The sequence below is a fragment of the Neopsephotus bourkii genome, unplaced genomic scaffold (genome assembly GCF_033783945.1).
Source record: "Neopsephotus bourkii isolate Nb327-2 ecotype Australia unplaced genomic scaffold, CSIRO-AGI_Nbou_v1 NB_1660, whole genome shotgun sequence".
NCBI classification, from domain to species: Eukaryota; Metazoa; Chordata; class Aves; order Psittaciformes; family Psittacidae; genus Neopsephotus; species Neopsephotus bourkii.
In genome coordinates, this window is record NW_026902134.1 from 674414 (window position 1) to 697933 (window position 23520).

The window sequence follows — 23520 nt, forward strand, 5'->3', positions numbered from 1 at the left end:
ATCCCTGGTGCTTGATCTCTTTAACTAATCCAGGCAGGATTTGGCACCCCCAGCCCTAATGCAGGCAGGGGTGAACCCCCCCTGGACCAATTCCCTCCATTGTTCCCCCTTCCTCAAAGCAAAGCCCAAACCACTGATGGGGGGGGTTCTGCCTGTTCCTCCCTTCCCATCCCCTCTGGGTGTGATGGGATGGCCAATGGGGTGATGAAGGCAAACCCCCCCTCCCCTTCCCAAAGGAATCTCCCCTTACGGGGTGCACCGGCTCGACCAGTTCCCACCCTGCTGCACCCATGGGAGGGGGAAGCGCCAGGACATGGGATGGAGATGAGGGGAAGGGGCTTTGTGCTGCTGCTGCTCCTATGGCTCCATCAGGAGCCCGTGTTGGGAGAGGGACCCGCTGCAGCCTTGGGGCTGGAGCCCAGCTCGCCCCAGCCGCCCCTTTCCTCCCAGTGAGTCACGGCCACTGATTCAAGCAGAAGCAGCTCATGGAAGGAGATGGGGGGGGGGCACATTCCCAAGCACCAGGGGATGGATCCCAGCCCCAGAGCTCATTCTTTCCCCTGGAGCATCCGTGCTGAGCAAACCTTCCCCTTCCCATGGCCCCGCAGCACAAGGAGCTGCAGGGGGTGACTCAGGGCTCGCTCCCGTTCCAGCTCAGCCCCATAGGGGAAGGGTTTTGGGGTGCAAAGCGCTCCCCCCAAATCCAAGGGGTCGGATGTGGCTGCAAATCCCAGCTTCAACCTCCCATTCCTTCCGTTTCCCTGGGCTTGGGCTGGAGGTGCTGGGATGGAAACTACACCAAGGAGATGGGGTGCAAAGGAGATGGGAGCTGGGTCTCACCTGGTGATGCTGCAGCAGGGATGCGAGAGTTGGGGCCTGATCCTTGCTCCCTCCCTTTGGAAGGGGGAGCAGGGCAGCGAACCCCTGTGCTTGGGGGGTTCCCCACAGCTCCTGGGGGGGGGGTTAACCCTTCAGGTGCCACCAAAGCCCCCCCCCTTGCTCTCAGGGTGGGAGGAGCAGGAGCATCCCCAGCTGCTTCCCAGCTCCCTGCCTTTCCATGGGAGCGCATTCCCAGAAGGGAGCAGTGGGAATTGGCTGCGTTTGTTTGCAATCCAGCGCTGACCCCGGCACTGGGAGGGGAATGAGTCAGCTGGGAGCAGGATTCCTCCTCCGGCCTCTCCTCTCCGCTCCGGTTGGAGACAGAGCAACCAAAGGGGGGGATTAAAGTGATGCTTGGGAGCAGGGGCAGGCTCCGGTCTTCCCATTCCTGGTGCGGAGCAGGATGGAGCCCACAGAACCCCCCCAAGCCCAGGGATGCTGCTCGCATCCCCCGGCGCTGCAGCCCTCCAAGGGTTAAGGCACATCCCTGGTGCTGCCGCCAGGCTCCTGGTCCCCAGGGCAAAGCCTTCACCCACCCCCTGCTTGCTGTGCCCTGGGGATGCCTCGGGGCACAGAGCTGCGGGAGCAGCAGGGATGCTGGGAGCGTCGCCATCCTTCCCAAGCCTGCTCTTGGCACCTTTCCTCATCCCAGCCCCAAGCTGGCCCTGGGGAGCCTGGCTCCAGCCCTCCCTGCCTGAAACCGAGCTCCAGGGGATGGAAAGTGACTTCACCCTGCGGCTTGAAGGGGATGAAGCCTGCTCTGGATGGAGCCGGGTGCACGCAGCCACCCCTCCACAGCACTTCCGCTTTGCTCCCTTTCTGCTGGATAAGAAGGAAGGGGATAAGAGGGGATGCTCCCCATTGCTCCCTGCCTCCCCATGGGCAAGGAGAACCCATCCCTCTTAAACCACCCTTTGCTGCTCTGCGGGCCAGGCCCCTCTCAGAGGATGCCACAGCCCCATGGGTGCAAACCAAAAGCCCATCCCAGCCTCGCCAGAACAGCTGTGACCCCATCCATCCTCCTCCTTCCCCCTATTCCCACAGCAGGACTGGTACCCAGGCTCCTCACCATGGAGCACTGGTACCCGGGATGCTCCAGCCTGGCATGTCTTCCCGGCGTCGCCAAGGCAACGGCAGAAACACAACAAACAGCAACAGCACACTGCAGACAGTCGGCAAACATTCCCTCTTGTTTCCTCCCCGCTGCGGTTTGTGCTTTCCCCCCTCTCCCACGAGGAAGCTGCTGCCATGGGAAGGGAGCGACAGCACCAATCGGGAGCATCCTGCGCCATCCCGGCAGGAGCCGCCTTGGGAACCCATGGGGAACTGTGAACCCTGCCCACAACCCGGGCAGGACTTAGCCACTCACCTCCCTCTTGAGTGCCGCAGGTGAGGTCTTGGGGTGCTGAGAGATCAAACCCCTCCTCTTGGATGCTGGGGTGCACCTGGTCCAGGCTCCTACAGCAGCCAGGTGATGGGAGCGCTCAGCACCCTTTTGGTGAGGCCAGGGAGGCCGTGAGCATCCTCAAGGCTGAAGCAGGAGCAGGGAGAGGGTTGGGACACGGCCCCATGTGCCCATGGAAGGGCTCTGGGGGCTCGGCCACCCCGAGGCAGTGCCGCAGCCGCGGCAGAGCAGGGATTAGTGGGCGCAGAGCGGGGCGCGGGCTTTCCAAACGGGATTAGCATCGCTGCGGCACGTGATGCCGGAGAGGAGCAGTGCTCTGGGAATGCTGCCTTGGAGCCAGCACCCGCAGCCCCTGCACTGGCAGGAGCAGGGCTCCCTGCAGCCCAATTGGACACCTTGGCATCCCATTGGGGTCCAGGGTTCCTGCAGGGATGCTGGGGTGGGCAGAGGATGCTCCCAGCCATACACCTCTATACGCACACATGGACCCCGATGCACAGCTCTGTTAAAGCTCAGACCCTTTTCCCCCCTCTTTGTTTTAAAGCCCACCCATTGGGCAAGCTCATTTCATGCAAGCCCACACTGGTTTGGGTTGAAAAGGACCTTAAATCTCACCCAGTTCAACCCCTTCCACTGGAGCAGGATGCTCCAAGCCCCTGTGTCCAACCTGGCCTTGAGCACTGCCAGGGATGGGGCAGCCACAGCTTCTCCATTCAACCCATTCCAATGTCCCATCACCTTCACAGCTCCCTCTGGCAGGTTAAAGCCATTCCCCTTGCCCTTGTGGTGGCAATTCCCCCTCTCACCAAGGCTGTGCCATGCTCGCATCCAGGACCCTGCAGTGAGAGGGCTGGTGGGCATCTCTCTGCTCCCCGTGATGCTGCAGGGTGCTCAGAGCACCCAGAGCCGCTGCATTCCCCCGGCTTGCAATGACACCTAGTGGAGCTGCCTCGGGAGACAGCCAGCTGATGGGCTCCATCAGCATTCCCAGTGCTCAGCTTCCCCCTCCAACCTCCTCTTCCCGGATCCAGCACCCATTTCCAAGCCATGGCCCAGCTTTCCATGAGCCAGAACCATCGCCTCTTCCCCAGCAGCACCCAGTCCCCTCCAGCCTGTGCTGAGATTGAGGCAAGGATGAAGAGGTGGGGTTCTCATCAGCATCACTCAATCAGGCTCCAGCCCCAAAGCATCACAAAGGAGCAGTTTCAGGGTGCCAAGTGGCTGCTGGTGACAAATAAACCCCCCAAGGCACAGCCACACAAGTGCTGGGTCTTCCTTCAATGGGAAAACACCTATAGATGGGGACCAAAGAACAAAGGCAGAGGTGGTAACTGGCACTGGGCACCCAGGTGCCTGACAGTAACCTCAGTTCCCCCTGCAAGAGCCCAGCTTTGGGGATGGAGGAACCAGCACCAGGGAGAGGAGAGGACCACGATGGTGCTGGGAGGAGAAAGCAGCACCCAAGAACGGTGTTGTCTGATAGAGAGGTTTATTCAGGGTACGTGAGCAGAGGCAGCAGAGCAGGGATGCAGCACACACAGAGAGAGCAGCAGTTAAAAACACATCAAAACCCCATGAACAGACATCAATTCCCAAAGACGAGACATCCTCAATGCCCAGGTCCCAGGGTACCATTAAACCTCTTGGAAGGAGCTTCCATGGAGGAGAAAGTGCTTTAAAGGCAGCTCTAAACCATCCTGTAACTAACTCAGCACCAGGGGACAGAGCAGCCACCATCCTGCCTGAGACAGTGGCTTGAGCATCACACCAATGCATGGTCCAGAGGAGAGGATGCATCCCTGCTCCCGTGCCCCAAGGACAGGAGCAGCTCTGGACCCCCTCTTCCCCTGGTTCTGCTCCCAGCCTGCAGGAGCAGGCAGGGAAATCCATTGTGAAACCCCAAACCTCTCCTATTGCACCTTCATGTACCAGAGACAGGCCCTGGGTGGCTGCACAAGTTACCACCTCCATCCCCCCTCTCTGCCTACCCCTATAATGAAGTCTAATTCTGACTTTTCCCCACCTTTAGTGGGAGGAAGGAATATATATATTAAAATACCTTTATTTCATCACTAAAAGCATGTAGTGTCTGGAATGCAGAGCATCCTGGGCAGCCCCAGCACCCCCAGACACCCCAGGATAAAGCTATAGAAGCTGCAGGAGCTGCATCCTTCCTGCAGGAAGGGTTGGTACCAGCTCTCCTCAGCGTGAGCCAAAGGACTGGGGGGGCCCAGGGCAGGGAAACCTCAGTGCAAGCAGCAGCTTCCCTCCCATAGGGACACGATGCCCCAGGACCAGTGACCCTGAGGCTTCTCTTTGGCATCTTTGACCCCCCCCCAGCTCTCCCACCAACCCACCCCATTACTTCTTGAAGAACTTCTTGTTGAGGAGGAAGATGAGCAGGTTCACGTTGACCTTGGCCTTATTGAACATCTTCATGACTGCGACACCCTCGTATTGCAGCTGCAGCAGGTCCTGGGCCAGAGGGGACTGTCACCACCACCGGCCCCGCACATCCCACCCGCAGCATCCGGGTCCAGCATCCCCCAGGGACAAGGGGACAGGCACGGAGCTGGCCTTGCCCCATGGAGGTGCATGGTGATGTTGGCCCCTTGGGCTCCAAGTCCTCCCCCCAAGACCCAGCTGGATGTGGGGACAGCATCAAGCCCCTGCCCTGGGGCACTGTGATGTGCTCCCTACCTGGTAGTGCAACTGGAACCTCTCCATGTCGATCCCCATGAACTTGGCTTTCACCTGGAACCGGCCCGATTCCTCGCAGGGGATGATGTCAAAAATCACGTTCTTGAACCTAAAAGGGCAGAGGCACCGGTTACCAAAGGGGCTTCATGGCTTTAACACGAGCAAGGAGCAGGTCACCCACCCAGCACAGCCCTCAGGGGCAGGACCCACAACCCAAACCCCTTCCACACCCACCTCATGCAGTCATGGAACGGTTTGGGTTGGAAGGGACCTTAAAGCTCCCCCAGTTCCAACCCCTGCCATGGGCTGTTTTCCCTCTCCCTGCCCACTGCAATAGCTCATCCCATGGGATGCAGCGGGGGCTACGTACTGGCTGTGGGGCAGGTCCTCAATCTCCAGCAGCACTCCCTTCTCAAAGAGCCGGGCCGCAGTGTAGTGCAGTGATTGCAGCTTCTTGTTCTTCCCACTGACCCTTGAAGAGAAGAGGCCCATGGAGCTGCTCCCTAGGCATGCATGACCCCAGGGACCCCCAACAGCATCTCCAGGACCCACAGCATCCAGAGAGCAGTTAGAAACAGAGGGGGTTTGGTAAGGACCCGTACCTGGTGCTGGCTGCCAGGTTGTCCAGGCAGGTCTTGATGTACTGGTTGTAATAATCAATCTGCTCCTCGTAAAACAAGGTCTTGGCATTGAGGCCCTGCAGGGTCTGTCTCAGCTTCAGGAGCTCCCCTTTGCGGTGCTGCCGGTAGCGCCTCTGGTTCTGGATGTCCTGGGGGGAAACGATGCCAATAGAATCCATTTGGAGCTCTATGGAAGCATCAAGATGCTCAGAGATGCTGCGGCTCCCCCATCCCTGGCACTGGTCAATGGGGCCTGGAGCAGCCTGCTCTAGTGGAAGGTGCCCATGCTCATGGCTGGAGCTGGATGAGGGTCTTTAAGATCCCTTTGAACCCAACCCATCCCAGTGAGTCTATGCCCAGGTGGGTTTAGAGGTGCCCTCCTTGTCCCAACTTGCCCAGTTCATTGATGAGCTCCTGGTACAGAAGCATCAAGATGCTCAGAGATGCTGCGGCTCCCCCATCCCTGGCACTGGTCAATGGGGCCTGGAGCAGCCTGCTCTAGTGGAAGGTGTCCGTGCTCATGGCTGGAGCTGATGAGGGTCTTTGAGATCCCTTTGAACCCAACCCATCCCAGTGATCCTACGGCCAGGTGGGTTTAGAGGTGACCTCCTTGCCCCACCTTGCCCAGTTCATTGATGAGCTCCTGGTACGGAAGCATCAAGATGCTCAGAGAAGCTGCAGCTCCCCCATCCCTGGCACTGTTGGATGAGGGTCTTTAAGATCCCTTCCAACCCAACCCAACCCATCGCAGTGATTCTATGGCCAGCTGGGTTTAGAGGTGCCCTCCTTGTCCCACCTTGGCCAGCTCATTGATGAGCTCCTGGTACTGACGGGCCGGGTCCAGCAGCCCCAGGCTCTCCAGGCGCCGCAGGTTGCGGAGGATCTTGCGCTTCTTCTCCTCCATGGCCAATTGGCTGTTGGCAGCCAGGGACCGGTTGCGCTGCAGCTTGGCCGGGGTCTGCGCATCCCTCAGCGCTCGCCTGTGCATGAGGTGGGCATGGGAGGCTTCCTGGGGATGAGGAGAGGGAGAGCACGGAGCATGGGTGGAATGGGAGTGAGGAGATGGAGCAACCACCCCCCCACCTCTCCTGGCCCATCTGCTGTCTATGAAGAACACTGCTTGGACTCCTTTGTGCCGCCTTTGCTCTTGCCCCAAGCACTGCGTTACCCATCCCCAGCAGCCGCACTGCACAGCCCACCTCACGCTCCGAGGCCGGTGTCCATAGGATCTCCGGGAGGGAATCTCCTGGCTGCGACTGGATCACATCCACCAGCATCTGCTTGGTGCTGGGGACCAGAGGAAGACATCAGGTACCCAACTCCACGCCATTGCTCTGCTCCACCCAAGCAGCACCTTGAAGCGCATCCCGAGGGTTTCCTGCCCTCCTTGAGCATCCCAACGCCCTGGAGCCTGCAGAGCCCATCCTCACCTCAGCAACAAGCTCCTGGTGTCGCTCTCCTCGCTGCTGGCCACCGGCACCAGCTTCCCAGTGAGGGTGAGGGACATCTCCACCTTGCTGAGCTGGGAGAGCATCTGCTCGGCGCTGGCATCCATTGGGTTGGCAACGTTCTCCCCTGCAAGGGCAGGGAGTTGGCATCCGAGGAGTGGTTTCCCCCCATGCCCAAAGCAAGCCAAGGGCTTGGAGGAGGCTCCATCTCCAAGGTTCTGGACCCACCGAGCAGGACCTGGAGCGTGGGGAGCTCCCCGAGGTCCTCCAGCAGCTCATGCAGGGGGTCCCCGTGCTGCGGCGCGATGCAGTCCTGGTGCTCGAGCAGGAGCTGGTGGGGATGGAGCCAAGTCATAAGGGGCAGCAGGGAGCAATTGCACCAGCATTGGGAAGCACGGAGTCAGGAGGTTCAGGGAAGGACAAGGACAAGCAGCAGAGGAGCTGCAGGATGGGGTTGATTTGCTTGCTTAAAAGTGGGGGGAAAGAGCCAGGAGGAGCTGCGCTGGTGATGGGATAGAGGAGATGGAGCAGAAAGCCCAGGAGGTGGGAGCAGAAGACACAGAGCCTGCCTGAATCAGAGTACCGTGTGCCCTCCCGGTGTCCCAATGTAAGGAGGGCATGGGGCTGTTGGAGCAAGGCCAGAGGAGGCCGTGAGGATGAGAAAGGGCTGGAGATAAAGCAGAAGCTCCCCATGGCAGGGGCTTGGAGCTGGATGAGCTTTGAGGTCCTTCCCAACCCAAACCAGGCTGGGATTCTGTATTGGAGAATGAGCTCGGTGCCCTCACCTTGTGTGTGTTGATGAGCTCCCCCGCTGTGATGTAGATAACGGGTTTGGCCACTGCCACCATCTCCGAGTACTCGTCCATGTTAAACCTCTCCTCCGGCTCAGGGACGCTGCAGGCAGCAGAGATGAACCTTCTGCAGGGATGGGGACAAGAGGGAACAGCCTCAAGCTGCACCAGGGCAGGTTTAGATGGAGAAGAGGAACAATTCCCACCCCAAAGGATGCTCAGGCTTGGAACAGGCTGCCCAGGGGGAAGTGTTCACCCATTGCCATTGTGGTAGTGGTTGGAATGGAGGACCCTCAAGGTCGTTCCCACCCTGGTGGATGCTCTGGTTCTATGGCCGTAAGGAGGCTGAGCCCCAGCACCCCCTCAGCACCCCGCAGCCAGGGCGATGCCCACCTGAACCTGTGGTGGGTCTCCTCCAGGTACCGGTTGAGGCCGCAGAGGTGCGCGGTGTCCCCATCGAAGGGCTTGCATGCGGCCGCGTGCTGCAGCACCTTGGCGATGGAGCCCAGGCTGCGGCGCTGCTCGGGGTGCAGGCTCACCCCTGCACACAGCTCCACGATGTCGAAGCCATCCGGGGCCACCACGGCCGGGTTCATGTAGCGGTAATAGAGCAGGTTCCCCACCACCTACGGGGCAAGAGAAGGGCAGGTGATGGGGAGCAGGGAAGGGGGCTCCATCCTTGCACTGATGCTCCTGGAGGGGAAGCAGAGCAGGCAAGAGCCCACCATTGGCATTCCCTTCCTGGCTCAAGGACAACGGGGGCTTGATGGGGGTTTTTAAGTCAAGAAGACTTGATCTTTGAAAGCCAACCTACACTTTTACATGCACATTCAATGCAGACCCCCCCAGCCCCGGGGTACCTTGTCAATGTCCTCTGCTGAAGCCTCGGGGAACTTCTCAGCCAAGGATGTCCTCAGGGTTTTGGCCATGTAGCGCATCCCATAGCTGAGGAGAGGGCTGTCAGCACATAGGGCAGCACCAGCTCGGCCACCTTGCCCCATCCCTGCTGCCCATCACCCCTGCCTTGGGGCTGGTGGCTGCAGCATCCCTCAGCCAGGAGGATGGAGCCAGTAACTACAGGGCCAGGAAGCCCCCCCATCACCCAACCTCCCTTTCCAAGGCCTTCCAGCCAACAGCACTGCAGGGATGTGCCCACAAACCCTTCAGATACATACGGGATCTTGTCCACAGAAGAGGTGATGGCAGAGACAAACTTGTCCGTCATCAAGAGGAGGTTGTGGATAGAGATATCCAACCGCCTTTGGACCTCGGGGTAGCTGAGAGCCTGCTCGGGGCTGACCTCGTATGGGAGCTTGCTGTGAACAGAAGCCAAGGTCCCCATCACCATCCCAACACCCATCCTCACACCATGGGCTGGGCTAAGGACAGAGCCCTGACCTTTTCTGCCCGCTCTGCGACTCGCTCTGGTTGACCCAAGCCTTGTAGATGTCCACAGGGTTGGTGCGGATGCTGAGGGCCTTGTCCTGCAGGACCTGCTGCACCGGGCCCCCCAGGATGTGCTGCAGGGCGTTCTGCCCGCGGGCGTTGCGGTAGAAGCTCACCACCATCCGGATCACCGTGGGGTTCCCCAGTAGGATGTCATGGACCTGGTCCACCTTGGAGCTGGGGAGAGGCAGGAGGGATGGGGCGAAGGGGAGCACAACCACTGGGGGTGCTCTCCAATGCAGGAGGCAGCAGCCAAAGGACCTGAACCCAGGAGAGGACCTGGATGGGATCCCCATGGGCTGCACCCACCTGATCTCCTCCTGCAGCGCTGCCTTGAAGAGCTGGAGCAGCAGGAAAGCCTCCCGTGGGGTGGAGGCGTAGTTGTAGAGGGTGAGGATCACCGACTCCATGAACTTGGTGGACTTGTTCTGGGGCATCTGGAAGATGAGCCTGGCCAGGTACCCGGGCTGCGTCTGCAGGGGTGAGGAGCACCAGCATCACCCCAAAGGCCAAGGGCTGCCAGGGGCCCTGGCTCCGATGGGCACCGCAGAGCCCCACCTGCAGCAGGTAGAAGAGGTGCTGATAGGCCTCCAGCTTCTGCCGCTTCTCCTTGCTGAGCGCCTTGAGCCCCTTCTGCTTGTCCATGGACATGAGCTCCGAGAGCTGCTCCTTGTTCTTCTTGGTCAGCTTCTTGCAGTGGCAAACGACCTCCTGGAGCCACACAGGCAGAAGGGAGAGAAGCAGCGGTGATGGCCAAGCTCTCCAGCAAGGAGCATCCCATCCCAAGCTGTGATGCTAAGGAGGGGACCAGCTCTGCAGCATCAGGGGACCAAGGTCCTCCCCAACCTGCAGCGTGATCCTGTTCTTGACCAGCAGCCCGATCTTGATGTCCATGAGGTCCAGGTCGCTCTCCAGCTGCCGGTTGGCACGGATCCTCTTCACCACCTCCTGCTGCAGCCGCAGCACCTCCGACTCCTCCCAGAAGTCCTGCTGGCTCTGCTCCAGCAAGTGGATGAAGCGCCGGAGGATGCTCAGCGGGGGGCTCCTGGCGTGCACTGACCCAAGGCACAGCACCACCCATGGGTGACACTGAGCAGCCACCTCCATGGTGGACCCTCAGACCCCCCCAAAGCAGCAATCCTTACACAGGACAAGGTGATGCCATCCTTTGGCTGCAAGAACAGCCCCAGCGCTGCTCTACCCGATGCCAAGGGCCCACCAAGGCTCTGCTTGCCATAGGGACACCAGTAGGCAGCTTGCCCCCACCTCCCTGCCACACAGGGCCAACAAGGGGGGATGCAGAGCCCCCTTCCCAGTTAATTCCCAGAGCAGAGATGAGCAGGAACGTACCCAACATCCTGTAATCCCCACGGGCCTTGTGGGCTCGCACAAAAGCCTGGATCTTGATCACAGCTTCAACCTGCCAGGACAAACAAGGGGGTGAGGGATGTTTCCCCATGGGGAGCACCCAGCTCCCTGCTCCCACCACCAACACAGCCTTTCCCCTCTAAAGAACACCTTGAACTCCTTTTGGTTACTGATGGAATTGGGGTCATCTTCACCTCCTCCACTTGGGCACCTTTCCCTTCCCATCTCTCCCATGGCAAGGAGGCACCGCATTCCCTCAGCATCACCCCCCTCCATCCACACAGACACAGCCCCAGGAGCTCTTTGACTCCATCCCATCACTCACGTTGTGCCTGAAGTAGCGCAGCCTCTCCTGGTACCTCCTCCGAGCCTGCCACATCCTCACGCCCGCCTGGATCTGGGGAAGGCATTGGAGCAGTTGGAGCCAGCCCGGAGGAGGCCTCATGGAGCTGTTAGAACAGGAGGATTTGGGGTCGTTTCCAACCCAAACCATTCCAGGACTCTCCCAAACCTTTACTGCAGCATCCGCATTGGCCCGCAGGTAGCGCAGCCGCTCCAGGTAGGCTCTGCGCTGCTTGTACCCTCTCCAGCAGGCCTGGGCATAGACAAGACAAGCAGTGATGGGTGCAAGGTCACCGTGACACCGTCCTCTGCAGCACCTTGGGGGAGCCCTGGCTTTGAAAGCTACGGAGCAGCAACCATCAGAGCAGCTTCCAGTGTGTGCAGGGGGCTGCAGGGATGCTGCAGAGGGACCTTCATCAGTGACTGGAGCAATAGAAGGGGTGATGGGTTCAGAATGAAACAGGGGAGGTTTAGGTTGGATCTAAGGCAGGAGCTCTTCCCTGTGAAGGTGGTGGGGAAATGGAATGGGTTGAATGGAGAAGCTGTGGCTGCTCCATCCCTGGCAGTGCTCGGGTTGGACACAGGCTTGGAGCACCCTGCTCCAGTGGAAGGGTTGGAACTGGATGAGCTTTAAAGCCCTTCCCCATCCAACCCATTCTATGGGGGATGCTGCAAGCAGGCACCCACACCCTGCACCCCATTGCACAGAGGAGGGACCCATGCCGGCTCCATCACCTGGATCCTGACGGCAGCCGGGTGCTGCTCCCGCAGGATGCTCCGGCGCGCCGCCAGCTCCCGGCGCACCAGGAAGCCCCGGAGCCGGGCCTGCAGCCTCACCACGAAGGCCTCGTTGGCCGCCCAGAGCCGCTCCCGGGCGTGCTCTGCCGTCACCCGGCTGACAACGGCCTGCGGGGACACAAGGCAGGAGCTCAGCACCGGTGGTGCCGCTGGTACCCACTGGGCCCCATGCGTGCGGTACCTGGATCTCCTCCCGGCTCAGGTGCGTGGTGGTGATGGTGCCACCGTCGGGGGGGTGCTGCCAGCTGCCCTCCAAGCTCTGCAGGCTCAGGTAGAACTCGGCACCATCGGGCAGCCGGTGCCGGATCCAGCACGGCTTCGAGCTCCCTGCATGCAGAGATGGAGGGGGGATGATGGAGGCATTGATCCCCCCATGGATGGGGGATGATGGAGGCATTGATCCCCCCATGGATGGGTGCTGATGGAGGCATTGATCCCCCCATGGATGGGTGATGATGGAGGCATTGATCCCCCCATGGATGGGTGCTGATGGAGGCACTGCTCCCCCCATGGATGGGTGCTGATGGAAGCATTACTCCCCCCCATGGATGGGTGCTGATGGAGGCACTGCTCCCCCCATGGATGGGTGCTGATGGAGGCACTGCTCCCCACCACTGATGGGTGCACCCCAGGGTGATGGGACGGGCCTGGTCCAATCCCAGCTCTTACCTGTTTGCCTCTTGGTGGCCATCAGCGCCTCGAGCTGCTCCTGGTACCCAGCGGCGCAGGCGCCCACCACCCCGCACAGGGCCACGGCGGGGTTCAGCAGCACCCGCAGGGTCTGGGTCGCCTTCCCCTCCTTGATGGCCTGGTTGATGGCAGCGATGCCCAGAGCCACTGCAGGGACAGAGGGGTCCGTGTCACACTCTCCTTACTTCCCCCTATGGCTGCAGGGGCACAGCGTGGGGCGAGCACTCAACTCTTCCTGGCTGCCACCGTGTCCTCGTTGGCCTTGTGGACTCCTTCCTGGATCTCTTCCCACCAGAGCACGGCTCCTTCATCCCCTGTGGCCTGTGAGATAGGGAGGGGACCACAGATGGGGACCCTGTGCCAGCGCCTCAGCATCCCCATAGGGAAGAGCTTCTGTCTAACATCCCATCTCCATCCCCCTCAGGCAGGTTCAAGCCATTCCCCTTGTCCTGCCCATCCATCCCTTGTCCCAAGCCCCTCTCTAGGGCTCCTGCAGCCCCTTTAGGCACTGGAGCTGCTCTAAGCTCTCCCCTTAAGGACCCTCCTCTTGTCCCGCTGACCCAGCCCAGCTCTCTCATCACCAGCAAGAAGGGCTCTAGCGAACCCCAGTCCTCCCATCACCACCTTCTGCTCTCCCTACACTTCTACTGCAGGGGGGGGTGCAGGTACCACATGGCCAAGGGGATCCCCCCCCCACCAACCTGGGCTTTCATCCTGCGTGCATGGGCCAGGACGCGGTGGTAGCGGGGGGCAATGGGGAGGCTGAGCTGGGGCAGGGTGGCCTCCTGCAGCAGCAGCAGCGCCGACAGCGTCTTCTGGGGGTCCTCCTGCAGCAGCGCCTCGTTGAGGAGCCTCACAGCCCTGAGTCCTGCACAAGGATGGGAGGGATGGGTCAGCCCCAGGCACCCCGCAGGGCGAGACTCTCTGCTGTCTCGTTAGGGCTGCGCTCCCCATGCAAACCCTTGGCTCGCCCCAATGGGGGTAGCGCTCACGCTCGTTTTCATCCTGCACGGAGGAGTTGGTGCTGGTCACGCTGTCCTGGATGCTGCTCCAGCTCAGGAAGTCCTCTCCCGCTGCCCGGTGCTGCCCTTTGAGCTGCACCAAGTCCTCAAAGTACCTGCAGGAGATGCACAGGGCATTGGCTTGGCGCACTCCAAGTGGGAATGGTGCCCAGTAGAGCCAGTGCCTTGCTTTCCAAAGGGGAGAACAGGTTTGGGGCAGGGTGGGTGATGGAACGAGCCCACCCAACGTGCCCATTGCTTGCCAAGGCTCTGCTCCACAGCAGCCGCCCCACACAGAGCCCTCACCGCTGCGCGTTCGCGTCCTCAACACCCGCGAGCCCCAGGGCAGAGCTGCCCAGGCTGCTCCAGAGCGCATCGGGGTCCCCAGCATCCAAGGCTCTGTTAACCAATGCCACGGCCGAGAGCATCTCCACAGCCACAAACAGCTCCTCCTGCACCAGCTCCCCCTGCATGGGGCAAGGCAGAGACACTGAGACCCCCATAACCGCGTCTATCAGAGGTACTGACCCCTACACACACACACACAGAACGGATGGGACCCGAGCGCATCCATAGGGAGCTCACCCGTGGGTGCTGGCTCTGCAGCAGGGCCAATTGGTGCTGGTAGAGGGGGGCAGCGAGCGGGTACACACGGGGCAGCTGGGCTGTGGGATCCATCAGAGCCCCCAAGGTTTCGGCTGCGTTTCCACGCCGGATGGCAGCATTGATGCGGCCGATGGCCCCTAGCACTGCAGGAAGGCACCGGCTCCAAAGGGATGCACCAGGCAGCAGAACCCCCCCCCTCCAGCACCACAACCGGCCCCAAAAGCACCACATCCATCCCAGCTACTCACTGGCTCGCTCCTCCTCGCCTTTCCTGTTGGCTGTGAGGATCCCAGCTTCCAGATCTTCCCGCTCCAATAGATCCACATAGCCCAGCTCCTGCAATAAGAGCTCCTGTGCCCCACAGCCCCTGCTTGTGCTGATGGAGCTGCCCCATTGACCCCTGTTCCGGGGGACCAGCACCCAAACACCCCCCCCATAGGGCTCCTCCAGCCCCTACCAGTGCCTTCTGCTCCCGGTCCATGCTGAGCTGCTCCAAGTAGCGCTGGAGGTTGTCCCTCTGGAGGCAATGCAGGGCCAGGGCCGGGTCCTGCAGCGCACGGTGCAGAGCCAGCGCATCCTGCTGCTCCAGGGCATCATCCACCTCCTCCAGAGCCCCATGCACTAGGATGGGACATTGACACCCGGAGGTGAGCAAATCACCCTCATCACCCTTGTGCTCCAGGCCCTGTGCCTTTCCCTGGCCCCTCTCCATCACCTCTGTGTCCCTCTTGTAGTGATGGACCCAGAGCTGAGCACAGGGTTGTTAGCAATGGGTATTAATAACGCTAATTTCCCCTTGGGAAAGCACCAAAAGACCCAACCCAGGCCCCCAACACATCTGAAGCCTGAGCCAATGGCTCCTTTCTGCTGTGCCCCCCACCCCAAGGCTCTCCCTGCAGCCTGGGGTACCACAGGTAGGGAAGGCACAAGCTTTGCTCTCACCATTCACTTTGTTGATGTTCCCTTGGATCTCAGCCTGGGTCAGATAATGGTCATAGATGTCCTCTCCATCAGGGATCACGTGCAGGAGCTGCAGGATGCTCACAATGAACATGCACCCCAATGGCACGCAGCCAGGGGTCCATGCAGATGCATCCAACCCAGCCAGGGATGGGGCAGCCACAGCATCTCGGTGCCAGCACAAGATGCGCATGGGGACAACTTCTCCCCACAGGGGACCCCTCCAACCCATCCCCACCACCCCTCGCATCCCCTCCTCACCCTGTTCCTGGCGTTGCTGCCCTTCTCCAGCTTCGCCCGGTGCAGCATCTCCTGGTAGGCTCCTGCCAGCTCCGGGCGCAGGCCCAGCAGCATCGCATTGGGGTTGCAAAGGGCCCCCATGGTCTGGGCCACCACCCCCTGCTCCACGGCTTGGTTGATGGCCAGCACGGCGGCGTGCACTGGGGGGGCAGTGGGAAGGTGAGGCAGGGACCATCCCCTATGGCTCTGAGTGCATGGGATGAGCTGCGCCATGCGGGATGCTGGCAACCAGCCCCATCCCCAAAGAGCAAGCGATGCTCTCCAGTGCCCACAGTCTCAAGGTGAGAACCCTTGGGCTCTGTGCCAGCCCATGCATGGGTCTGGGGGAGAGCAATGAGGAGCCTCCACCGTGTCAGGGCACCCCGGGGTTGATGTTTGGGGGTACCCATCACCTGCTGCTTCATCCACAGAGAGCTCGGTGGCCAGAATGCCCCCGATCTTGCTGAAGGCAGGGAGCTGCAGCCCGTACTTCTCCAGCTCCCGCTTCATGTGGTTGATCTCCTCCTCTGCAGCACACAATGAGAGAACAGCTTGGCTTGGGGAAGGAGCTCGAAGCTCATCCAAACCAGAGGGGTGCAGAACCCCACATTGCGATGGCATCACCGAGGCAGCTCTGGGCTGAAGCCCAACCCCTTCATTCCCCACATCCCTCCCAGTGCCCGACCCCAGAGCATCCTTGCAGCGATGCCGTACCTGTGAAGTCCACCTTCCCATACAAGTCCTGGATCTGAGGAGCCAGCCCCAGCTTGAAGAGGTACAAGCTGAAAGGCAAAGCAAGATGCACACCATGACCGGTTCCCTCCCTGTGCTTCTACAGCACCCAAAGGCTCTTTCCCCAATATGGGGATGCCACCAAAGGGCTTAGGAACACCAGCACAGAGGTTGGGGCCAGGGGCACCCACCTGAGCGCATGGATGCAATAGACCACCCGGGGCATGTTCTTCTTGTCATAGATGTCCGTGGTCTCCGGGTGGAACATCTGCCAACGAGCCAAGAGCCCGCTCAGGAGGAGATGGCACCCACATGGCCCATGGGGACCAAGGGTGAAGGGGCAGAGATGACCCCCCCCGCAGCGACACAAGCAATGGGGGCTGTTACCGAGGGGAGCCCCACGTGGCTCATGGCATCCCTCCAGTAGTTGATGTTATCCGTGTGCCGGAAGTGGAGCCCGGCTGCCTGGAGCACAGGAAACACAGGATGAAGCTGACCCCCCTTCTCCCACCATTGGGGTCCCCGCTCCCCCAAACCCATGAGGTTAAAGCCCAAGGTACAGCCTGTGACACCCCCCCCCCAAAGGAATGAACCCTGCAGGCCCTGGGGTGCACCCTAAGGGATGTACCCCCCCCAAGCCTCACCTTGTACCGGGTCTGCTCGGGGTCGTAGATCCTCTTCAGAGGGACCACGGTGGGGGCAAAGCAATGGCCCAGCTTGGCCAGGACCACCCCATTGCGCAGGGTCTCCTCCAGCTCCATTGGAGGGGGCAGCTCCTCGTGCAGACAGGCCTCCAGCCAGCTGCAGGGCAGAGATGGGCACATCACAGACACACCCCCCCCAGCCCCCCCAGCCCCATTCCAGGCAGGAAAAGCAGCTCCCAAAGGAGAACCCCCCCCTCCATGGCAGGGAGAGGTCGGCACCCAGCTCTTTGCTATAGGATGGGGTGCTCCTGTTTGGAGGGGAAGCACCAGGAGCAGGATCCTGTAGGATCCCAAACCACCCCCCCCTCCATTCCTTATCACCCAATCCCCATCCCAGCCTTCCCCCCCCCTCGAAGCAGAGGGGTCCCCACATCCAGCCCCACCGCTTGGCCTCCTCCAGGTGACACAGGTACTGGTAGGCGATGTTCTGCCTCCTCTTCTCATCCATCTCCTCCGCCGTGAGCCGCTCGCCTACGGGTGGGGACGGGACACAGACCCCGTTATCCGGGTCCTTAACCCCCATCCCACCCCAATGAAGATTCCCACAAGGAATCCCACCCAGGCCACCCCCCTGCACCCCCACGGGGACCCCGACACCCCCGTGCAGCCCCACAACCGGTCACTCACATCGCACCGGCCCCGCGCCCTCCATGGCGATGGCTGCGGAGGCTCCGCCCGCGATTTGAATCTCCCGCCGCTCACGTGACACCGCGCGGGGGCCGCCGGGAGTTGTAGTTCAGTAGCTGGCAGCGAGGACCGGTTATAGTGCGGTAATGGGGACCGGTTATAGTGCGGTAATGGGGACTGGTTACAGTGCGGTAATGGGGACTGGTTACAGTGCGGTACCAGTACTGGTTATAGTGCGGTAATGGGGACTGGTTATAGTGCGGTAATGGGGACTGGTTACAGTGCGGTACCAGTACCGGTTATAGTGCGGTAATGGGGACTGGTTATAGTGCGGTAATGGGGACTGGTTATAGTGCGGTATCGGTACCGGTTAGAGTGCAGTAATGGGGACTGGTTATAGTGCAGTACCGGTACTGGTTATAGTGCGGTAATGGGGACTGGTTGTAGTGCGGTATCGGTGCCGGTTATAGTGCGGTATCAGTACCGGGGACTGGTTGTAGTGCAGTACTGGGGAGCAAGGACTATGGACACGAGGGGGTGGTTGTGCAGCCATCCGGCTCCCAGCATCACCTTATGCACAACATCACCGTACAGACAGCATCACTCAGTTCACAGCATCACCCTAGTCACAGCATCACCCCGCTCACAGCATCACCCTAGTCACAGCATCACCCTATTCACAGCATCACCTTACTCACAGCATCACCCCACTCACAGCATCACCCTAGTCACAGCATCACCCTGCTCACATCATCACCCCGCTCACAGCATCACCCCGCTCACAGCATCACCCTAGTCACAGCATCACCCTAGTCACAGCATCACCCTACTCACAGCATCACCCCACTCACAGCATCACCCCACTCACAGCATCACCCACTCACAGCATCACCCCACTCACAGCATCACCCTACTCACAGCATCACCCTGCTCACAGCATCACCCCACTCACAGCATCACCCTAGTCACAGCATCACTCAGCTCACAGCATCACCCCACTCACAGCATCACCCCACTCACAGCATCAGCCCGCTCACAGCATCACCCACTCCCAGCATCACCCTACTCACAGCATCACCCGGCTCCAATGACCGTGTTGCCATGGCACTGCTCACCAGTGCCAGGGATGAAACTGGAGCCACTGGGGCCATCTCAGAACGTTCCTTCCCCAGGAGCAGCCCGGCTTTGTCCCGGTTCGCCTGTGCCACGCACACCCCTGCTGCCTTCCTGGTGCTCCAAAGCGGCTTTCCAGGCATCCCAGTGGGATCCAGCAGCCCTCGGACCTCCCCATCCCTGACTGGAAGGCAGCAGCGAGCACCGGCGATGCCTCGTGTCCTTCTCCCCTCTTTTGGCTCCTAGAGAGCAAACAGTAAGTGCCTGCAACCGGATATTCTGCCTCCCATGAGGACATCCTGGGAATCCCCACCCCGTGCTGCTCTTCCCCAGACATCCCACTGCACCCCTCTCTCGCAGGCAGGTCTCACCCAGCCCATGGCTTCAGAGGAGGCAGCAGACCCCAAACCACATCCCACAACCCCTGCGACCCCAAAACAGAGCCGGAAGAAAGGGAAGGAGAAGCCGGAGGCCGGGGCAGATGCTCAGGAAGGAGGGGAGGAGGTGGTGGAGCCGGAGGCCAGGATTGCGGGGCTGACCCGAGCCGGGCACCGGGCGCTGGTGCTGGGCCATGGGCAGGAGGCGGTTGGGTGCTTCAGGAAGGCGTTCGTCCTCTCCAGGAGCATGGGGACCCCCCAGCTCCGCAGCGCTTGTGCCTTCAACCTGGGGGCTGCCTACGTGGAGATGGGGAAACCCAAAAAGGGCCTCGCGTTCCTCCTGCGGTCCCAGTCCTCCCTGGGGGGCAATGGGGAGCCCTCGCGGGGCCTTTATTTCAGCATCGAGGCTGCTCGCGAGGGGCTCCAGGACTTCCCAAGGGCTCTGGAGCGCTTTGGCCTCGCCGCTGATGGTGACGGCGCGGCCCAGGCCGGCAGCAGAGCCGGGACCCGTGTGCGGATGGGCTGCTGCTACCTGGGGATGCGGGATCCGGCGCGGGCGGCGCGGTGCTTCCTGGACGCTGCGCGGGGCTTTGCGGCGGCCGCCAGCCCCGAGGCCACGGCCGTGGCTCTGAGCAGGGCCAGCGGCTCCATGCTGCAGAGCCGGGCCTTCGGGGTGGCCGAGATCGCCGCGGTCCTCGCCCAGTGCCGCTCGCTCTGCGGCAGCATCCGGGATGCAGCCCTGCGAGGTAACGGCGCGCTCCATCCCTCGCTCCCGGTGCCTGGACCAGCCCCCCACCCAGCCTTTCCCCCCTGCTCCATAGGGAAGCTCTACAGCGACATCGGGCTCAGCTATTCCCAGCTCCACATATTCCCCCTGGCTGCCGAGAGCTTCCAGAGGGCTCTGGCATCCGGACCGGAGCAGCACAGGGCGGCCGCGCTGCTGCAGAACATGGGTGCTGCCCACAACGCGCTGGGCAGCTTCGGCACGGCGCTGCGCTGGCACCGGCAGGCGGTAGCGCTGCACGGTTGGTGGCACCGGGGTGATGCCTTGCTCTTGGCTTTGCTGGATGTGCCCAGTTCCAATGGGGTTCCCGATTCCAGGCGCTCTTGGGAACCGGAAAGCACAGGGACAGTGCTTTGGGAACCTGGCCTATGCCTGCAGCCGGCTGGGGAACCATGAGGCTGCTGCAGAGAGCTACCTGCACGCCCTGCAAGCCTTCCGGGACTCAGGTAAGGGGGATGCAGGGGAATCATCCCTGTGCTGGTGGCTCTGCAGCATCCCCATAGCGGGTGCGTGCCGGATCCAAAGGGCATCAGTGATGCTCACACTGCAGGACCACGCTGGACCAGCGCTGATGCTGCTCCTCACCTCGCAGGGGATGTACAGGGGCAGTGGCAAGCGTGTGAGGGGCTGGGAGCTGCCTACTTCCACCTGGGGAACCCCCACAGAGCCATCGGGCACTACAAGGAGGCGCTGACGTTGCTTTCCCGTTGCCAGGTTAGGACCATGGGGTGGGCTGGATGCTCTCCTGCATCACGGGGTGACCACCCCAGCCCTTGGTGCTAACCGGGGGGTGCCTCCTCTGCAGGACACCCCCAGAGCTGCCCGTGAGCGGGTCGTGCACAGGCTCACCGATGCCATCCAGCACCAGCTCTGCCTCCACGGCCGCCTCTCCCATAGGGTGAGCATCACCCCATGGCACGGGGCAGGTTGGGGCACTGGAGCATCGCAGCCCAGGCAGGGCTTGGTGCATGCATCAGGGTGCGGGGTGGGGGGCAGAGATGTGAACCCCGCAGGGTCCCCCCCATCCCAGCAGGACCCCATCCCAGCAGGATGTGTCCCCCCCATCCCAGCAGGACCCGGGTCAGCTGCAGCTTCCCCCCACTCAGCCCCAAGCCACCGGGACACAGCTTCGGGGGAGCAGGATGTGAGTCAGAAACTGCTGCATCCCCACATCCCGGGATGTAGCCATGACCCGGGGGGGGCTCAGGTACCCCATACACACCGTTAATGCCTCAGTGGCCTCGCTGCACCACCCCCCCCCCCCAGCCCCATAGACCAGCGGCCCCGTGGATGCCGGGAGCACCGCACCGGGAGGATGGAGCCCAGCACCGGGAGGATGGAGCCCAGCACCGGGAGCCGGGAGCCCCGCACCGGGAGCAGGGAGCCCCGCACCGGGAGGATGGAGCCCAGCACCGGGAGGATGGAGCCCAGCACCGGGAGCAGGGAGCCCCGCACCGGGAGCAGGGAGCCCAGCACCGGGAGGATGGAGCCCAGCACCGGGAGGATGGAGCCCAGCACCGGGAGGATGGAGCCCAGCACCGGGAGCAGGGAGCCCCGCACCGGGAGCAGGGAGCCCTGCACCGGGAGCAAGGAGCCCCGCACCGAGAGGAGGGAGCCCAGCACCGGGAGCAGGGAGCCCAGCACCGGGAGGATGGAGCCCAGCACCGGGAGCAGGGAGCCCAGCACCGGGAGGAGGGAGCCCCGCACCGGGAGGAGGGAGCCCAGCACCGGGAGCAGGGAGCCCCGCACCGGGAGGAGGGAGCCCCGCACCGGGAGGAGGACGCTGTCGCTCCTCTGCATCCTCTTGTGACGGCGGCAGCACCGGGAGCTCGCACCGGGGCCCTGCCCGGTTTCGAACCCGGGTCTCCCCCGTTCCCCTTCCGGCACCCGACGGGGCGGGTACGGGGGACCCAGCTCCGCCCCGGGGCCGTCCCTGCGCCTGCTCCGTGCGGAGCGGAGCCGCTCGGAGCCCTCCGCATGCCGGGGCCGAGGGCGCTGCTGGGGCTGGGGCTGCTGGTGGCGGCGGGGGGGGTCCGGGCGGGCGGGCGCTGCTGGAACCGGGGCTGGGGCTGGGAGCGGGCTCCGTGGGGCGGCTCCCACCGCGCCATGCACGGGTCCAGCGCCGGGCCCGGCCCGCGGGGGCTCCGGTTCCTCGGGTACGCCCTCAGGGATGCGCTGCAGGGAGGGTGCTTGGGGGTCCGCAGGGGGGTAACGCGATGGAGGGGTCGGGCAGAGCCATTGGGGTGCATGGGGGGGGGGGGTGCGCGTCCCCTTTGGGGCTCTTCACGAAGCCGAGCGCATCTGAGCCTCCAGAAGCGGGGTGCAGGCGGGTTTTGGGGTCCCCATAGGCGCCCTCCCTCCCTCCCCATGCAGGCAGGATGAGGCCCAGGCCATCGACCAGGAGCTGTTCACCGAGTACAAGTTCAGCGTGGACCAACTGATGGAGCTGGCGGGGCTGAGCTGCGCCACGGCCATCGCCAAGGTGGGTGCACAGGAGCAGGGGGATGATGGGGGGGGGGATCCCTGCATCCTCAGCATCACCCTCCTGCCCCACTCCAGGTTTATCCCCCCAGCTCCTTCACCACGAGCCGCCCCGCGGTGCTGGTTGTGTGCGGGCCGGGGAACAACGGCGGCGATGGCTTGGTCTGCGCCCGGCACCTGAAGCTCTTTGTGAGTCTCTTCTTGTTGTCCTGTCCCCCCCACCCCGAACCCATCAGCTCTGGGGTTCCTGCTCAGATCCCTGTTGTTCCTGCAGGGCTACGAGCCCACCGTCTATTACCCCAAGCGCCCCAGCAAACCCCTCTTTGAGGGCTTGACCACGCAGTGCCAGAAGATGGACATCCCCTTCCTGCCCGAATTCCCGGCCGAGGTGAGGATATGGAACCATGGAAAAGCCCTTTCAGTGCATCCCATCCTGACTGCCAAGGCCACCCCTAACCCATGGCACTGAGAGCCTCAGCTGCTCCAGCCCTGCCCTGAGCATCCTTTGGAGAAGGAATTGGTCCTCAGCTCCATCTAAACCGGCCCTGGTGCAGCTTTGAGGCCGTTCCCTCTTGGGAGCAGAGCCCAGCCCCATCCTGGCTCCATCCCCCTGAGCCTTCTCTTCCCCATCCCTTGTGCTCCAACCCCTGCACCAGCCCCATTGCCCTCCTATGGCTCCATATGTGTGGTACCCATTGGGCTGGCTTCCACCCTCCCCTCCGCAGCCTGCGCTCATCGATGAGCTCTATGGGCTGGTGGTGGATGCCATCTTCGGGTTCAGCTTCAAGGGAGCCGTGCGGGAGCCCTTCGGCAGCATCCTCAGCACCCTGGGGCGCATCACGGTGCCCATCGCCAGCATCGACATCCCCTCGGGTGAGTACCTGCTGCCCCCAAAGGGGCCCAGTTGGGGTCCTCCTGGCTCCAGCTTGTCCTTAGGGGGGGACTCATTGCAGGCTGGGATGTGGAGAAGGGGAAGGCGGACGGGCTCCGGCCGGACATGCTCATCTCACTCACAGCACCCAAGAAGGCAGCGCTGCACTTCGAAGGGCGCTTCCACTTCCTGGGGGGCAGGTTCGTGCCCCCAGCACTGCAGGAGAAATACACCTTAAACCTGCCCCCGTACCCCGGGACAGAATGCGTCCTGCAGCTCACCTAGAGCAGGGCTCAGGGTGCTCAGCACGCTCAGCGCATCGCTGGGCTCCAGGCCCTATGCAGTGCGAGGGAAGCTCAGTGCAGACCAGGATGCTCCGGCCTAATCCCGGTGTTGGGAGGGGTAAATGGGATCCCGGATCTGGGATAGTTTCATGGCAATAAAAGCTTTATTCGTGCCCTTGACAGAACGTTTCAGTGCTCTGGGGGGGTTCTGTCC

General features: G+C 62.1%; 3 protein-coding genes across 5 annotated transcripts; 2 read left to right on the forward strand and 1 right to left on the reverse strand.

Annotated features, from left to right (window-relative positions):
- Positions 1-411: 411 nt before the first annotated feature.
- Positions 412-23315, forward strand: NAXE (NAD(P)HX epimerase). 3 transcript variants are annotated; one of them, XM_061375255.1, is made up of 7 exons: positions 412-419; positions 21736-21826; positions 22044-22152; positions 22230-22340; positions 22426-22539; positions 22877-23024; positions 23105-23315. In XM_061375255.1, the coding sequence occupies exons 2-7, from the start codon at positions 21777-21779 to the stop codon at positions 23305-23307; spliced, it is 735 nt and encodes a 244-aa protein (XP_061231239.1). In that variant the 5' UTR covers positions 412-419; positions 21736-21776; the 3' UTR covers positions 23308-23315. The 3 variants fall into 3 exon arrangements, with proteins under 3 accessions (XP_061231239.1, XP_061231238.1, XP_061231240.1); XM_061375254.1 differs by lacking the exon at positions 412-419 and having other exon boundaries at positions 21628-21826; XM_061375256.1 differs by lacking the exon at positions 412-419 and having other exon boundaries at positions 21688-21826; positions 22048-22152.
- On the reverse strand, positions 4255-17292 carry IQGAP3 (IQ motif containing GTPase activating protein 3). The gene is made up of 37 exons (XM_061375296.1): positions 17153-17292; positions 16710-16866; positions 16453-16530; positions 16257-16333; positions 16048-16115; positions 15747-15860; positions 15316-15494; positions 15037-15124; positions 14552-14715; positions 14343-14430; positions 14074-14237; positions 13795-13955; positions 13480-13604; positions 13189-13355; positions 12718-12808; positions 12467-12634; positions 11979-12124; positions 11735-11905; positions 11169-11252; positions 10983-11054; positions 10640-10709; positions 10136-10344; positions 9848-10000; positions 9599-9762; positions 9242-9466; positions 9019-9159; positions 8704-8788; positions 8237-8469; positions 7838-7970; positions 7281-7383; positions 7035-7179; positions 6804-6891; positions 6401-6613; positions 5587-5753; positions 5355-5456; positions 4985-5093; positions 4255-4759 (listed from the first exon to the last, which is right to left on the reverse strand). Exons 1-37 carry the CDS (start codon positions 17290-17292, stop codon positions 4646-4648), a joined length of 4956 nt encoding a protein of 1651 aa, XP_061231280.1. The 3' UTR covers positions 4255-4645.
- On the forward strand, positions 18636-20706 carry TTC24 (tetratricopeptide repeat domain 24; the record flags this gene model as incomplete). The annotated part of the gene is made up of 6 exons (XM_061375297.1): positions 18636-18765; positions 18870-19632; positions 19708-19911; positions 19988-20116; positions 20263-20384; positions 20476-20706. Coding segments are annotated over exons 2-6 (1431 nt in total), but the record flags the coding sequence as incomplete, so codon positions are not given.
- Positions 23316-23520: the final 205 nt, after the last annotated feature.

Bases quoted from the DNA above. Each gene is read 5' to 3' on its own strand.
- NAXE (XM_061375254.1), top strand. From the start codon at position 21,648: ATGCCGGGGCCGAGGGCGCTGCTGGGGCTGGGGCTGCTGGTGGCGGCG. The intron at 21,827-22,043 runs GTACGCCCTCAG...CTCCCCATGCAG, and splicing joins CGGGGGCTCCGGTTCCTCGG to GCAGGATGAGGCCCAGGCCA. The intron at 23,025-23,104 runs GTGAGTACCTGC...GACTCATTGCAG, and splicing joins CAGCATCGACATCCCCTCGG to GCTGGGATGTGGAGAAGGGG.
- IQGAP3 (XM_061375296.1), bottom strand. From the start codon at position 17,292: ATGGGGGTTAAGGACCCGGATAACGGGGTCTGTGTCCCGTCCCCACCC. The intron at 9,763-9,847 runs GTGGGGCTCTGC...TCACCCCTGCAG, and splicing joins ACCTCTTCTACCTGCTGCAG to ACGCAGCCCGGGTACCTGGC. The intron at 5,754-6,400 runs GTGGGACAAGGA...GTTTCCCCCCAG, and splicing joins TCATCAATGAGCTGGCCAAG to GACATCCAGAACCAGAGGCG.